Source organism: Kryptolebias marmoratus, linkage group LG15, assembly GCF_001649575.2.
Source record: "Kryptolebias marmoratus isolate JLee-2015 linkage group LG15, ASM164957v2, whole genome shotgun sequence".
Classification (NCBI taxonomy): Eukaryota; Metazoa; Chordata; class Actinopteri; order Cyprinodontiformes; family Rivulidae; genus Kryptolebias; species Kryptolebias marmoratus.
Genome location: NC_051444.1, coordinates 22,952,335 through 22,962,200, shown reverse-complemented (window position 1 = coordinate 22,962,200; position 9,866 = coordinate 22,952,335). Strand labels below are relative to the sequence as shown.

At 43.9% G+C, this 9,866-nt stretch overlaps 1 protein-coding gene across 1 annotated transcript; it reads right to left on the bottom strand.

Moving 5' to 3' along the window:
• Positions 1 to 4,900: 4,900 nt before the first annotated feature.
• Positions 4,901 to 7,056, bottom strand: LOC108237893 (relaxin-3 receptor 1). The gene has a single exon (XM_017419608.3). It carries the CDS (start codon positions 6,266 to 6,268, stop codon positions 5,282 to 5,284), a length of 987 nt encoding a protein of 328 aa, XP_017275097.1. The 5' UTR covers positions 6,269 to 7,056; the 3' UTR covers positions 4,901 to 5,281.
• Between the last annotated feature and the right edge of the window lie 2,810 nt (positions 7,057 to 9,866).

Below are 9,866 nucleotides of genomic sequence, written 5' to 3'. Positions count from 1 at the left end.
TCAGGCTGAGGTCTGGACTGTGACTGGATCAGAGGAGCACCTCGTTTCTTTTCTTTTTCAGACGCTCTGTTGCAGATTTGCTGCCGTGTTTGGGATCGTTGTCCCGTTCCATAACCAAACCTCACACTTGACCCCAGAATCCTTCGGTCTACAGAGGAGTTCAGGGTCGACTCAGTGACTGCAAGGAGCCCAGGTCCTGGGGCTGCAGAACAAGCCCAGATCATCAGCCCTCCACCACCATGCTTCACAGCTGAGAGGAAGTCCTTTGTGTTAATACGCTGTGTTTGGTTGTCACCATGTGCGGCACTGTGCATTACGACACAACATCTCTACTCTTGTTTTGTCAGTTCAAAGAACCGTGCTCCATGTGTTGATTTGTTCCGATTACAGACCTAAACTGTTCTCTCAGGTTCTCTTCAAACAGGAGAGGCGTTCTCCTGCGACCTCTCAGTCTTCTTCTAATTGTCCTGTCTGGAACTTTGACATCTAAGCTGCTAACTGAGGCCTGTAGAGTCTGAGACGTAACACTGGTTTGGACTTTGGAGTGGGGTTTCTGCGATGTCTCTTTGAAGACTGGCAGCTGGCTCAAATGTTTTCCACTTGTAAACAACCTGTTTCGCCGTTTAACGATGGATTCCAAGTTATTTAGAAATGGCCTCACCGTTCTTCCCGTATTTGCTTCTCTCAGATCATCATTAATGTATTTCTTTCTTGGCGTGTTGTCACACCGAGCAGCAAACTGGAAAAACATCTGCTTTTACTGAGGCACACGTACTGATGATAACTCAGTCGCTGCTGTTGCTTAGCAGCACCTGGCTGCTTTTAATTCATTCAACGAAGAGTAAGGATGCATTTAGTTTGTCGCCTGCAGAGTCTGCATTTTACATGGAATAAAGAGGGAAAATGTTTTAAATATAGTGGTTTTTTCCCCATCTGAAGTTATATTCACTTAAGTTTAAAACCTGGCAGGAATAAGGTATATTTTTACATTGTGTCCTGATACATAAACCTTAAATATAATAACAAATAAGAGGCGCACCATGACTGATTGTCCTTTATCTTTGGGTTGTATTACCCACCTGGTTCTCGTAGGCTTTAATGCAATTCTTCCCGAAGATTGTCAATAAACTCACGGACAGAATATTTACTTTGAGACTAAGCTGTTTTCTGAAAACCATTTAAAAGATGTTTACGCTAACCGGACTCGTCTCTGGTAAACACCATCCTAAAGGCTATTTTCAGTCATCCCATTTAAACTTCCGACCACATCAGACACTTTATTAACGAGGTTAGAAGTTGTGGTGCTCTTTAAAGGTCATTTCATCACTGAAAGGTAGGAGGATGCAGCTTATTAAGCGCAGATTTACCCCCGTATGTGCAGCCTGTATACGATCCCACCCTGCTTCCCGAGGTTATCGCCCCCGTGACTCACAGATTCAGGTCCTGACCCGATGAAGGCCGACTCAGAGCAACGTGAAGCGGAAACAAAGTGCTGCCTGCTGGTATTTTAAACCTTTTGGAGCTTAAAAGTGTTTGACATTTATAAAGTGTCTGTTTTTGTTTCCTCTCGTGACTTGAGAATGTTACACTAAGTGCGCCCGAGTCGTAGACGTCCCACACTTCCATCCCAAATTACTCAGTCCTGAGTGTACTGTGCAAAAGTCTTCAGCCACTACTATTTTTTCTAAGTTTTGCCAGGAAAGCTGGAAATCGTTGAAGTTAAAAAAAAAGAAAAGTCTCCCTAAGTTAAAACACAAAATAAACAAAGTGTATAAAACTAAAAAAACAGGAGGGTTTTCTGCTCATCTTCTGATTTGAACATATCATCACTGAAAGACATCAAGCTTCAGAGGAATAAAATCAAGAGTTGGAGTTTCCTCATCGCTTCTGCAGCTGTTTGATGGAAAATCGTGAGAAGATTTGGACAAAACTTTGTCCTCGGAGTCAAGATGGATACAGAACTGAAGCGTGTAGTTTAAAGTGGTGGTACTCAGACAAATACTAAGATCTTCAAGTACCAGAAGGACAAGTTCATGAGCTCATTTGACTGGTTTTATGACTGCTTCAAACGGATAAAATTCACTGATCCGTTTGAAAGCCTCACTCCAACCTAAAAAAACAAATTGGGATTTGTTTTGTTTTTTTATCCTAGATGCGCACAGTCTTTCACAGATTCAATGCTGAGACGCTGCAGATCAGTTTAAAGAAGGACAGGCGGAGCAGAAAGCACCTGCTGCACCATCCCAGTGAATCAGCCCCTGAGTGCTGGACCCGTCCGTCCATGAGGGCAACTTGAACCAAAAACGTAGACAGAACTTCCTGTTTCACCTCCTTTAAATGGCTTTTTACCCTTTTCATTGAACTAACCTACCTGAAAGGCAGAAGCATTTCCCATTTCAGTTTGTTGCAGGATTTCTTAATTTTTAAAGACTTGTATATTAGACACTCATACTTCTGTCGTCCTTATTTGTTGTATTTGAAGAACATGCTGCCCACCGTACCAAGTGTTTGCACAGCATCTCCTCTAGTTGGTGATAAAAAGCTATTTACGATTGTCCAGCTGATGTTTAGGCACTTTTCACAGATTTAGCTAAAGGAATGAGTTTTGTCTTTGTGACAGATCGTTAATAACTAGGTGTCAAAACGGACGGCTCCAAACCGTTGTTGGTGCCTTTGTTTTCTGTCGACTCAACACTCATTCGTTCCACGAGTTGGATTCATTTTCTGTGCGTGACTGAGTCATAAATCAGTGTCACAAAGAAGTGTGAAAGAAAACAACATTCGTGTGAAGATGGACAGGTACGGGGACTGAAAGTGAGAGAAAAGCAGCTCCTTCCTCATAAAAATAATTAGAAAAAATAAAAAACCCTTAAAGGACGTTCAGAAAGCCAGAGCCGCTGTTCGAAATCAGTTAAATGAAAGCCTGGCTCCTGTAAAGAAAAGAAGTTGTTTGTAAATTATTTTAACGAAGCAGGAAGCGTCGATGGTTTGCCTGAAGGGGACGTTTCAGAGCTTCTATAACCTTCTGAATGTTGAGGGTGGAATTACTGACATTTTTAACAAAGGACTACAGATTACGTGTCAGAGTTTCTGTATTTATTTTGTTGATTATTATGCAATTTCATTTTTTTTTTTTTTTCAGATCAGTCATTTTAAGCCTTGAGTATAAAGCGTCTTAATTTCTCAGAGCGTTTCTAAAAGGTACAGCTTCATTATTTTGCTCCGAGTTCGTTCACTTCTTTACGGTATTTAATGAAGTAATTAATTTCCAAATGTTTACTTATATGTCTCTATGTGTCCCCTGAGATGGATTTACAGCCTGTCCAGGGTGTCTCCTCTCTCAGTGAATGCTGGAGATAGAGACCAGGTCCTCATGACCCAGAAAGGAGAAGCGGGTGATTGATGGATGGATGGATGGATGGATGGATGGATGGATGGATGGATGGATGGATGGATGGATGGATGGATGGATGGATGGATGGATGGATGGATGGATGGATGGATGGATGGATGGATGGATGGATGGATGGATGGATGGATGGATGGATGGATGGATGGATGGTTTATAATTTCTGGTCCAAATTTTTCAAAAAGAATAAAGAAAACCTTTGTCCTGCATGCTCTGAATCATGGCCTAAAACTCAGGCATTAATATTGTTAATATTTCTTTACTGTAAATATTTCAAATAAAATAACTAATTTGCTATTGGATTTACATGCAAAATGGTAATAAACAAACACAGTTTAGAAGAACATCTTCAGAGTTTCCATTTAGATGTGTTAAATAGTGAAGCCTCTTCATGTTTGTGTGTTCTGAGTGACAATCAGCTCTTGTCTGCAGATAAATGCTGCCGACTCACTGAGGGGATGTCAGACGGGTTAATAAGGAAACTGTTTGAACAGGAAGCCTTCATATGATTAAATGTCACCTTTTTAACCTGTTCACCACTTCACATTCAGCTCAGCTTACAGCTAACAGCAAAAGTGAAGCTCCAACCTGTCAGGCAATTAAAAACAATCCTGATCAGAATCAGAAAGTGCGGCTTGTGTTCAGATGACACCTTCGGTTGGGTGGTGAGGCGGGTGTGGTCACTCTTTGCAAGTTTATGCATAAAACTTGCAGAAAGCAATCATCTGATGTGCATCTACAACTCAATAAACTCTGGAATCAACCTGATTCAAGATGGCCGCCATGACCTTAAAAAACACAAAATATCTGTACCTCACTTAATAGTTCAGATATTCAGCTAAAATTTGGTGTGGTTGTAGCTGAGAGTCATTCACATCACAGACTGAGTGCTACTCATTGCACAGGATCATTGCTTAAAACTTTGGCCTTAACTGTTGGAGTCAACCCTTTTAATGTCTGTTAGCAAAATATCTTGTGAACAACTGGATGTATTTTAATAAAACTATCAGAAAGCTATCACTGGATGTGCATCTAGAAGTGATTAACTTCTGGAGTCAGTCCAACTCAAGATGGCCGCCACTGCTAACTGAACTGAGCCAACACAAAGATGGCTCTAACTCAGTCAGTTTTACAGACACTGAGCTCAGATTTGAAGTAGTAGCAGCTGAGAGTCGTCCCCAACACATACTCTGAGCCATCACGGGGTTGTTGCATCATTCCTTTGACAGTCATTCTTCACCACAGGATGATCTTAGTCTGAAACTCTGGCACGAAAGACGGCGGGGCGACGTGCATTCAGGCCTTTAATTCAGCATCATTAATCCAAACCAGTAAAAACTTTAACAGTCACGTGTTAATCTGGGTTTATTTTATTAGCTGAATTGTTTTTTGATGGTTTTCTTTTGCTTCGTTACATTTATATTTCTGACATTTCTCAGTTTTTTTTTGTATCAAAACTGTTAGATTCGGCAACTTTTCACACATTACCTCGTCAGTTTCTGGGTTGTATTTATATATTTGTTTGCCTTTTTTACATAAATGCACTTATAGTCAGACATTCACAGGCGGATGAGGCGTTTGGCCACATTTGTTCAAAAGCACACAAACGCGTAAAAACAAGACGCGCTGTTTACGCACATCACTGGACTGACTGAATCACAAGTGCAGACATTTTTTTTCTCTTATCATTGAACACACGAGCTCATCAGATTGATCTCATCATAGAAACAGGCAGAGTCACAAACAAGGAGACTTTTAGAGACAAGAAAGCGTGACGACGAGTCCCTCTCCGCTGAGCGCATCCGGCGCGTCTTGGTTACAGTTTGGCCACTCATTTCGCGCGCCTCGGTTTTTTTGTTTTACACATTCCGCTTATCCTCTGCGGATCAGGCCTCGCAGTTTGTCCCTAAACTCCTGCCTCATGAGGCAGTAAATGATGGGGTTCAGGCAGCTGTTGGTGTGCGCCAGGCACACGGTGACCGGGAACACGTACGTGTGCACCACGTAGTACGCTCTGTCCCAGTTGGCCACGTTGAGTTTGACCAGCACGCTCCACAGGGTGATGGCGTGGTTCGGCATCCAGCAGAGGAAGAAGGACAGCATGATGACCGTGATGGACCTCGTGACCTGCGACCTGCGTTTGGGGTTGCTGCTCTTCATGCTCCGCCTGCGGATGAAGCGCAGCAGCATGAAGTAGCTGACGGACACGATGGACATGGGCAGCACGAAACCCACGACTATCTTCTGGATGTGGTAAACCGCCAGCCAGTACTGACCACCCGGGAACCTCAGCAGGCACAGCTTTTCTCCCGTGACGTTGCTGACCGTGGAGAAGATCGCGGTCGGCGCGGTGGCGAGAGTCGCCAGCGTCCAGATCGTGGCGCACGCCCACTTGGCGGAGCAGGACCTGTGCGCCACGGCGGTCTTCAGCGCCGTGGCCAGCGACCAGTAGCGCGTCACGCTCATGGCCGTGAGGAAGAAGACGCTGGCGTACATGTTCATGACGGTGACCGACAGGACGATCTTGCACATGGCGTCTCCGAACGGCCAGCTGAAGTCCAGCGCGGTGTCCACGGCCCAGAAGGGCAGCGTGAGCACGAACTGCAGGTCCGTGGCGGCCAGGTTCAGCACGAAAAAGTTCACCCTCGACTTGCTCCTCTCCTTCCTGACCCTGATGAAGAAGAGGACCAGCAGGTTGCCCACCAGCCCCGCGGCGCACACCACGGAGTACACGAGGCAGATGACGAACCGGAGGACGGGGCTCCCGTCCGCCGTCACGTCGATGTCCTCCAGGTTGCTGAAGAGGTCCAGCTCCGCCAGCGACCTGTTGGAAGAAAAGCTCTCGTTGTCCGCACCCATGGCGCTGAGGAGGAGGAGGAGGAGGATCAGCTTCCAGCCGCGAGCGTTTCAGTCCGAGACGAAGTCATCCCAACTTGTCCTCCGTCTGCGCGCAGCCCTCCTCTCCTCTCCAAGACCCAGCATCACTGCTGACAGACGCGCCCTGTCAGCGGTGATGTTGGGTGGGGGGTGGGGGGAGTGAAGCTGTTCGGGGGAGGAGGGGAGGGAGCCCAAGGTTAAACAATCCTGTGCGCAAAGGAGCGCAACTGTTCCACTACGATGAAGACATTTCCAGCAATAAGTTCCAAAAATGATCTAAAGCTTGAAACATTTCCTGTCATGTGTGACGTGTTTGGAGCCACAAAGACTCGGGCTGCGGACCGGACTTTGTCCCCAAACAAGGATGAAAAGTTTCATATATTTAAAAAACAACAACAACAAAAGAAAAACGACTCACTGCTGCCACCCAGTGTTCAGTTAGCGGCGATGCGTTAAAACTTTCAAAACCTGCACAGAAACAAACATCTATAAAACTAGATCATTCCTGGAAAAAATAAAAACTCTAAAAGGTGCCCATGTGGCTACTGCCCAAAACTAAAACATCAGCTTTGTTACAGTCTAAGAAAAAAAAAGAAAAAAGCTTACATTTTGATGTATAAACTGTTAAAAGATATGTAAGGAGAACCACGATCATAGGCTTGTTTTGCAGCAGACATTTTCGACTCGAAGCGAAAATGTCTGCCTTGAAGCAGGCCCACCATTGGGGTCACCATGGCAACCACACAACTGGGTCTGTCACTCCCTGACGGCAAGACAGTACAGACAAAAACAGCCTGAAAAGTAAGCCTCAAGCAGTCGCTGTATGAGAACTGTGAGTCGTGTTTTAAAGGTTCCTGATCCGTGACGGCCACACGTGTGTTTTTCTTGCTCCAGTGTTTCATGTCGGAGATATGACAAGTCAAAGAGACCACAATATTTCAGGCAAAGTATAAATTGAAGCCTGTGAGCGCTGTAAGATCTGTAAAAGTTAAACTGCGTTTGTGTAAAAAACCATTAAAAGATATCGAAACCTCAGTTCAGGTTGACCTTTGAACCCACGTTTCTGGAGTCTGAAAAATGAACTAAAAGAACAGCGAGGTGGCAGAATGCATTTTATTACATCTACTTTTCTACAGAAACAAGTAACATTCAATAAGTAAACAATTTCTTCCAATGCAGGTAATAAATATTTTTTTTTTGTTGTTGTTTTCCACTTGGTATATTTGTACAAACTGACATGGGTTTACTGTACACCACCTTTTTTTTCCCCCCTTCTTGAAAACTTTATTTATTTTTTGTAAATTTTGAAGCTGTGAAGCAAAACCTGTGAATAAGGCAGTGAGTGCAGATGTCGACTCTTCGTCATCTTACCTTTGTGAGCCACAGTCAATTTGTTTTTAAATAATAACACAGCCTCGTTTTTTTTCTAAAAAATATATAAATTATTTTATTCTCTCGCTCTGAAGTGACACACACACACGCACGCGCACACACACACACACGCGGCATACAAACGGACGTCAAACACCCACGTTTGAGTTCCATACGGACACAGTATACACACGTTTCCCTTTTGTTTAAGATTACGGTGGTTTCAAAAGAGGAGCAGCTTATAAAGCTCAAGAGAACCCAACTTGAAACAGAATGAAATAAAATAAAATAAAATAAAATAAAATGTCTGCTCGTCTCCTACAGCTGACATTCATCACTAATCACACAACAGGAGGGGAGGAAGAGGACGATCTGAGTTTGTTGTTATTTTGTTTTTTGATTCAGAGCACTTCGACAGAAACACATTCAACACGTTTTTTGTTGTTTTTTTGCTTTCATCAATAATTCAGCTCCACGACAGAAGCTCAGAGAAATTAAAGTCGGGATGAAAAATGCTTCCGGTTACAGCGGAAGAACTACTGGATGGATCCTAATAAAACTTCCAGGAAATAATCGCTCTGTGCACATCTACAGCTGGTCAACTTCTGGAGGTGACCCAAATCAAGATGGCTGCCACAGTTGACCAACCTTTAAAAACACATAAAGGGCTACAACTCAGTCGACTTTAAAGATGTTGTGCTGAAGCTTGGCGGGGTCGGAGCTGAGACTGAGTCACGACACACAATCCAGGCGCCGCTCGTTGTCGCAACACCTGTGCTTCAAAATGTAGCATCAACTGTTGGAGCCAACCCTGTTTGTCTGTTAGCAAAATATCTCATGAACCACTGGGCTGATTTCAGTGAAACTTACAGAAAGCAACCACTGGATGTATGTCCACGACTGGTAATTGTTTAGAGTCAATCCGATTCAAGATGGCCGCCACAGCTAATCAACATTAGCCAACACGAAAAGGATCCTCACTCAGTCAGTGTGACAGACACCGAGCTGAAATCAGACGCGGCAGTAGCTGAGAGTCGTTCACAGCACGAGCTCTGCGCGGGACATCTCAGGATGTTGCGTGAGATAACGCACGAGGTTATTTCCAAGGTTTGACCAAAGCGGCGGCAATGCCATCATTTTATCATCATAAGGTTAGTTTAAAAGTCTGGCGTGTGAGGTGACGGGTGACACGCATTCCTTTAAGAAATGCTACGTCTTTCATTTAATCCTAAGTGTTTTTTTTTCTTTGAAGCTTGACAGTATTTGACAAAAAGGAGGTCATTTTAACCTTTTCTTTATCTACGATCAGCCTGGTAAACAGCCTCACAAAGGCTGTTCACTCAACTATTTAAAACCAGAAGTGCTTTTTGAACCCTGCTAATACAGATATTTATTGTTGCTGAATGGAGCCCAGAGCGTTCCAACAAAAAGAATAAAAACCAGGTTACTTTCAAACCAAATAACAGCCGATCACCATATAGATGTGCACCTTTTTTGTTTCGTTAAAGAGCCGAGGCTGAAGGGATTAGTTCCGCAGCTATTGCTCGTTTTAGGAATATCAAACTTCTCAACAAACAACCTGGAAGTGACACGAGCCGATCGTCTGACGCCGCTGGATGAAAGCTTCCGCCCCTGTAAGAACCAGCTCTGCTTGGTTTTCCTGCTCAAGACGAATCGTTCACAAATTATTAATCGCGCGTGTATTAATTAAGCATGTGTTCTGTGCCCTTATTAGAAAGGATTACCAGCATGTGCGCTCCCAGGAAAACAACGCGGACACATTCTTCCACTGAATCACTACAAAACACCATTATCTGCCGGGGAAGTAATTATTCAACGCATGTTAAATAAAACCTTTTTTTCCGCACTGGCTCCCGAATGACAGTGAGTCACACCGTCTCTCAGCCACTGGAGAATTTGTAAAAAAAAATAAAATTAAAAAGTGACAAAGGATATGAGGAAAAAAAAGGAAATAATTAAAAAATAAATACTGCACGACACAGGAAATACACTAAAGCTTGTTCCAGCAGATGATGGAGTCAGTCTGAGAGAGAGAGGGGATTTGGTTCCCATGAGAAGAACGGGAAGCCTCCCTCCCCTTCTTGTGAAAAACAAAAAATAAAAAAAACAAGAAGGGAGAGGGAGGGTGGCTGTTGAGAGGAGGGGTTCAATCTGTGTCATCTCCGGAGAGGATGGGGGGGGGGGGGGG